Source organism: Lytechinus variegatus, chromosome 2 (genome assembly GCF_018143015.1).
Source record: "Lytechinus variegatus isolate NC3 chromosome 2, Lvar_3.0, whole genome shotgun sequence".
NCBI classification, from domain to species: domain Eukaryota; kingdom Metazoa; phylum Echinodermata; class Echinoidea; order Temnopleuroida; family Toxopneustidae; genus Lytechinus; species Lytechinus variegatus.
Window position 1 is genome coordinate 69,834,538 of NC_054741.1, and position 7,292 is coordinate 69,841,829.

General features: G+C 32.0%; 1 protein-coding gene across 1 annotated transcript; it reads left to right on the forward strand.

The window, feature by feature from the left end:
• Positions 1 to 1,404: 1,404 nt before the first annotated feature.
• On the forward strand, positions 1,405 to 6,638 carry LOC121409618. The gene is made up of 5 exons (XM_041601526.1): positions 1,405 to 1,606; positions 3,900 to 3,959; positions 4,382 to 4,447; positions 4,904 to 5,029; positions 5,936 to 6,638. The coding sequence occupies exons 1-5, from the start codon at positions 1,504 to 1,506 to the stop codon at positions 6,046 to 6,048; spliced, it is 468 nt and encodes a 155-aa protein (XP_041457460.1). The 5' UTR covers positions 1,405 to 1,503; the 3' UTR covers positions 6,049 to 6,638.
• The last annotated feature ends 654 nt before the right edge of the window (positions 6,639 to 7,292 follow it).

A 7,292-nucleotide genomic window follows, 5' to 3' on the forward strand; every position in this document is an offset into this window, starting at 1 on the left:
CTCCCATTGGCAATGCGACATGAACAACTTTCCCTTTGACTATAGAATACCCTCAAAATGTCTCTTTTTGCCTTTTCTTATGGTGATACAAACACTTTATTCATGATGTATTCTTTAAAAATTTGTAATTGCCCTCCTATAGAAAGAACACAAGATCTACGGATAGATGTGATAAAAGAGGCAATTTAAGTGAAATATATACTGAAGTAATGGGGAAAGTTATTCACAGGTGACATCACACATCTTTGTCGCATTGTCAATTTGAGGATTTCCATAGCATTAGTGATCGACATACTCAAATGTTCATAACTTTCTCATTATTTGTCCGATTTTTCTCAAACCTTCGTTAATCTGTTTTCTTTGATTTTCCTGTTTTCACACAAGCTATCTTGTTCCAAAAGTTTCATTCTCCTTTGATATTCAAACCATTACGATTCAAAAAGTAAAGCTAAAAGAAATTATTTGAGAAAACTTTAATCCTAAAGATCAAAAATAATTCTAAAATTTTATAAACACCTTTCCCAGCCGATCTGGATTTATTTTGAATCCTTGGAAGTTAGAGTGTATGATGATATTTATATTCATCATAGTCATCAAATATTGCTTTCATTGTTATTATGAAAATTATAATATGTTATGATAATAATAATAACAAACCCCTAATCATGGGGAAACTGCAAGAGAAGCCTCATCACCATTATCTCTATAAATGCAGTTTCTCACCTATAATCCGCAAATAAGCATAATTGTCTATTATTGTCACTGAAAAACAAATGTTTTTTTCAGTGACAATATTGACTATTGCTCTTTCGATGTTTTCTTTAAGAATTCCAATATCACTATGATCACAGTAATCCAGAATTACAGTAATGATAACTGTAATTACAATAACTACACTAGATTACTCTCAAACACTTGGTTTATATTTAACTTTCTTTTACAAAGGCGAATTAGAAAGCAATAATTAAGTCATAGATCAATGCTTATTGGTTCAATTTCACTGCACGGTATACATTTACGGAAGAATCATGCTCATTGTGTACATTGTATATGTGCACCAAAGCGAACACATCACACAAAGTAGCCATATTTTTAATGACACATTATATTCGTGAAAGACATGGAGGTCCATATTTTTGTGAGGAATGGGGGGTGCTTCATACCCCACCCGTCCCCCACCCTCCAATGCAATATGTTCACTCAGATACAAAACGAAATCATTCCTTCCTAAATGCTGCTCATGAGAGAAACAAGGGGTCGGAATAGAGCTCCCTCAAAATATTGTTTTCTCTATTTATCCAGATAATCTTTTTATCTTCGTTCTTGGTTGTTTCTTTTTCATGTATGAAATAAAGTCAATCCCCCATTTTTGCTCTATTGGAAAGGAGGGATAACCCCTTAAAACACCCCTGATGCACGTCCTTCACCGCATTTATAGTGTCGCGACACTGTTTCGCTCCGAGAGTGATTTCATTCTCTCCTCATCAAGACTAATAAGAGAAGATGGATCCGAATAGAGCTACAACAAATTGTGTTTTCTCTATTCATCCAAGTCATCTTTGTATCTTGATTCTCAGTAGCTTCTTACTGTTGGCAGTGGAAAACGGTATGACCTACATGATATCATTTTTACTCATTAATGTTAGTTTAATTTATTTGCATGTGTTTAAAGTCCTCTGGAAATGTTATCACCTTGATTTCCACCCTTATTTTTATATTTTTGTTTTTCCTTTATTTCTGTCATCTAGTGTTTAGAAATGATAGCTAATTTTCCATTCTGTTCTCCACATGATTCATATACTGTTTAGTCGTTTTCATTCACTACACTCTAAAAAAAGGTTTACCCAATATTGGGTAAAATGGGAACATGCGTGTTGGTTGGGTAAAGATATTTTACCAAACAAAAAAAAATATTTTACGCATTATTGCATTGAAATAGCCCAAATATGGGGTAAAAAAATACCCAGCAAACTTGCATGTTCCCTTTCTACCAAATATTGGGTAAAATTTTACTCAGTGTTTTTAGAGTGTATATGTCTTTTTCCGACAAAATTGGTTATATAATAATTCATTATACCTCGTTTTACCTTGTGTTATTTTGCTTTTCCCCAAATGTTCCTCAAATTGTATATGTTTTGCATGTTTTTTATTTAGTATTTTTGTTTTGAACAGAGTATTGGCAGATGCCAATGATTTTCCAATAAATTCAATTCAATATAATCTTGACCATGTTGACATTCTATAATTTACGTTTTATTACTCTTCACACACCACTATTTTAATGTAGATATCAGTAATAAAGGAATCAAACCAAGCTAATGACTTAGGCCTTTATTTCTATTCTATTTGAGCACAATCTTGTGTTCAAAGAGCAGGTTTTCTAAATGCATCTACATGTTATTCATTTATTTATTTATTTATTTATTTATTTATCTATCTATCTATTTATTTATTTATTTATTTATTTATTTATTTATTTATTTATTTATTGTTTCATGTGTGTTCACATCATCCACAATCTCATATATGAAAATACAGTGATACATGATTATAAAATAGAGACAATATTACGTAAAGAAAATATTACATAATCTCTCATTAACAGAGCACCCAAAGGTCTTGCAACATAAGCTTGAAGCTTGAGTCATTACAAAACCATTATTTTACACTAACCCCCCCAAAAAAAAAACTGATGAAAGGGTATATATGCATACAGGTACATGTATATACAATATTTACATAGAAGTATACAGAGAAGATGAAACAAGAATAGAAAGGAGGGTACCCCAATTTATATGAGAATATAGCATAATTTGTCAAGCAAATACAACGACATGAACTATCTTCGAAGAAAACATTATATGCCTAAATTTTCATCATAGTTTCGAGATGAGCATGCTCTTAACTACCTTCTTAAAGGAATATGTTTTACGTAAATTGCGAATACTTTGCGGTAAAGAATTCCAAATATCTGGACCATTCTGCCTTATCGACTTATGGGCTATGCGGTGAGAGGATTGTTTAAGTGTATATTAGATGCCTGTCTTGTGTAGTGTGAGTGAACTGCACTATTCGTTTGAAACAGGAGTAAAAGAGACTGGCAGGAGTCCTGCATTATATCGGAACATGAATATGGCAGTTTGAAGAAAATGTATGTCGTCAACTTTCAAACACTTTAGTTTTACAAACAGAGGATCTGTGTGGTCTCTAAAACCAGATCGAGTACATATCCGAATAGCTTTCTTTTGCAGAAGAAGAATATTAATTTGTCAAACCCTTAGCTGTTGCCCACAGAATATTGCAGTATGAAATGTAAGGTAAAACAAGAGTATTGTATAGCAGTCAAATATATATATATATATATCGAAAAATGTCATTATATTTTGTATTCATTTCCAATGGTGAATATTATGATATCGGGGGAAATTTGAATAATCGGTGATTATGAATCGAAGAGATTGCATAGATGAATGAGCAGGGGCGTCAATCCATGTTTATTTGGGGGGGGGGGTGATTGAAAATATTGTATGTTTCAATAATATTTTTATGCCAAGTTTAATGGTTTATAGTTCTTTCAAATGCTGTTTAAAGATATTTTTGCCTAGCATTTTATGACCTTTTTTAAGCTTTCAAAATTATAAATTTACATTTTTCATTTTTATTTTCATCGTGGCCATCGCCCCCGTACGCGCGCAACACGCGACGTCTCTTTGGATGAGTATTAAAATTTGATAATATTTATCTTTTGGTATGTTTCTTGGAACTATTTAGTGAAATATATTTTTTCAATGAAAACAAGGAATAAAATATACGAGGCATGAAGCAAAGTGTTTTCTAACAGACCCCTTGATATATAAATAAGCATTCAAGACATTCAAGTTATATATTTTCTCATCAAGGTGCGAAACCCATCAAACCCCTAAACTGTTCAGTTACTGCTGTCAGCGATGCTAGAAGTCGTAAGTAGAAATCGTGATTATTTCTCTTTCAATGCAATTTTATTTTGGAAATATCTTATTTCGAAACCTTTATGGTATATCATTATATTAAATGAATTCATGAAATGTATATTGTATATTGTGCATTGTGCAATATGTTGACTCTGAACAGTGTGGGCGATCGAACGCTGGGGTGGTATGGTTAATATTTTGCAGCTCACTATTATACTTCTGAATCATTATGTCTTTGTGCCTTTCAATCTGTCAGTCATTCTTAAACAAATTATCCTCGTATTTTACGAAATCCTGAGGCTCTGCGCTATCAACATTTTAAGGGGCAAAATTTAACTTTCCCGTTTAATATTCCACCTTATCCATGGAATCTCATAGTGAAAACAAGATTCACTATTAAGAAAGTAACTATAAATTTGATGTTATGACAGGAGATCTATCAAACCTGGAAGATTGCTACCTGCTTGACAAGAGTAAGATGCCTATTGATGTGACAGGTAAGGCGCTAATCTTATATGAAAATTTATAGCCAGCCAGTAGCGCAATAAGCAACAAACAAACAAACAAAAAAAGAGCAAAACTTTTGACCTTTTGATACAAAAATAAAAATTTATGTTAAATTTTGAAATGATATTCTATTTTAGTCAATATCATATTTAATCCATTTTCCTTTCCAATCTCTTTCTTTCTCCCTTTTTTCTCGATCGTTGAGTTTTGGGGGGTCATCTGTACGTCAGTGCATTAACCCTTCATTCATATACTTTCCATGTGGGCGGCTCCAACTTCAAGTAATGGGGGGGTAAAGGTCAATTTTTTGTAAGTAAGATGCTATGATGTAGTAGATTTTTATATGTTGCAGATACATAAATAATATATTTTTATTAAGAAATTTATGCTTAAAATGCAAATTAAAATGTTTAATTAATTTCATGATAACGTTTAACTTTGATCAGACTGTGTGCGGGAGAATGGAATGAGTGACCTATGCCTATCGTTTGGTACCGGGAGAGGTTTGGCGCCAACGGGTCTGATCGCCTGCTTCACCAGATACAAGACTATGATTAACAATTGTCGAAATGGTAAGTAACATTTTATCCCAATTTGATTCCATAAAAGCTATAAGTAATACAAAGGGTATAACACTGGAATATGTGAAATAAATGTCAATTTACGAATTGAAATATCAATATCAGAAGGTGCAAAATAAAAAAAGGGAATGGGAAACAAGCCTTTAGAAAGTAAATCCCTTCTGATAAACAATAGAAAATGTTTGTATGCATTTTTTTCTTTCTTTCTTGGTTTTTTTTTTTTTACAATCGGTGCAGTTTATATTTTTTCCGTATCGGGGTTTACTTAGCAAAATATAGAATGTGAAATTTCAGGGTGGTCGGATCTAATAATACAGTTGTCCACTGATAGGAATTAGATGATTGTAAGAGCGGAGTCTATCATGAAATTGCTTTTTATTGATGGTGTTAATGATATTGATAGTTAAGATTAGGAGCCTATTTAATTTCTTCTTTGTTCTTGTTATTATCATTGTCATCACTAAAAAAAAAAAAAAATCATTGTCATCACTAATATTGTTTTTATGATAAGTATATTGTTATTACTAGTGCTATCATCATAATAATGTTTTATTCACACAATTATCATATTTATCATTGTCATAATCAGTATTATTATTAACATTATCATCATCATCGTAGTCAGCATCACCACTACCACCATCATCATCACCAGCACCGTCATCATTATCATCTTCATCATCTTCATCATCATCACCATCGTCATCACCATCATCATCATTGTTGTCGTCGTCATTATCATCATCACACTCATCATTGCAATTGTTACTGATATAATTCAATTTCCGTTAACATTGCTGTTAGTATAGCAGCATGTGGTTAATGTGAAAGTGTCATAACGACTTAAGAATCATTTTGAGTACCATTATAATCCTTCATCATTTTTTTCTTCACCAGATACGTCACCGTTCGTTGGTCAGCTGGTTGATGTCAAGACCATGATGCGATGTCGCTTTCGTCCTTCTTTAGTCCAGGTTACCACGCCCAAAAAATTCTCATTTTTCTTTTAAAAAGTATAACAAATCGAATAGATCATTGTTTTCTCTTACAGTATAAGCCTTGACCTGGGCACATCACCAACAGGTAATTTTTTTATACGAGAACCAACACTGTTCAACAGGACGGATACCAGTTAACCAATTAATTTTCATTTTTTGTTACAGACTTTACAAAAAACATGAACAAATGAACGTTGGATCACAATAATGTTTGTACCCGGGGTTTATACAACAAGGGATGATAATCATAATCACAGAAACATTTGTTCAGTTCAAAGAAAACGAATAATAAATTCGAATGGTAGACAATATACTAGAAAACAAATGTTGATGCATATATCCTAGTGTTTCTAGCGTTTGCTCCTTTTTTTCAGTTACAATTGTGAAATATGATATTTGATTCTGTTGTATCTGAAATCTCCAGATTTATATTAATTCGGTTATCTGTATAATATTTCTAGAGCGCATAACACTGTGCCGATGTCCCGCAATTTGAATATTAGAAATATCATGGAAGGAATGTATAATTTATTGGAGCTAACATACATAATAAAATGCAAACGGGATAATTGCTTTGACGGTTTGTTTTTAATTGAGAAGAGAAACGAGTTAAAAATTATTCACAGAGCGAATGGTTTTACTGAGTATAGATTTTAATAGTCACTTTAAGAGATATTCTATTTGTCTTATTTGTATCTTTGTTAATAGATTAGCAAACATTGTCACCATAGATATATAATTTTTAATCAGCTAACAGTGCAATAACTTTTCAGCTCGTGGAATGGTGGAATTATGTATTTTAAAACTCAAATGTTCTCGTTAAAAAGTCTTTAATACTTTTTCAAATTCAATTCATGAGTTAGAGGTCCATTTATATAGCTGTGTTCTCGATTATTTCAATATGTACTGGACTCATATTAAGAATGGAGCAAAGTTGCAAGAATATCAACAGAACAATAAAGAAATAGTTTCAATCACCATAATAGATTAGGCATAGGCCTAGTTTTAAAAGGCAATGCACCAAATCTTTAAGATAATATTTAACTACATTTGGGAAGTTTGCTCTACCAAGAGAAAAGCTCGCCTTTTTTCTTATCATAGACTCCTTTGTATTGAAGATGGTAAACCAGAGCGTTTATCTCAAAAGTGACATTGTCGTGGTATCATTTCATAAAAAAATATAGAAAATATATTAAATTAAAATGATAGGATATAGTCATAAAACACATATATGGCCTAATGCTGCATGCAAAATG

Bases quoted from the DNA above. Each gene is read 5' to 3' on its own strand.
- LOC121409618 (XM_041601526.1), top strand. From the start codon at position 1,504: ATGGATCCGAATAGAGCTACAACAAATTGTGTTTTCTCTATTCATCCA. The intron at 3,960-4,381 runs GTAAGTAGAAAT...ATGTTATGACAG, and splicing joins TGTCAGCGATGCTAGAAGTC to GAGATCTATCAAACCTGGAA. The intron at 4,448-4,903 runs GTAAGGCGCTAA...AACTTTGATCAG, and splicing joins GATGCCTATTGATGTGACAG to ACTGTGTGCGGGAGAATGGA.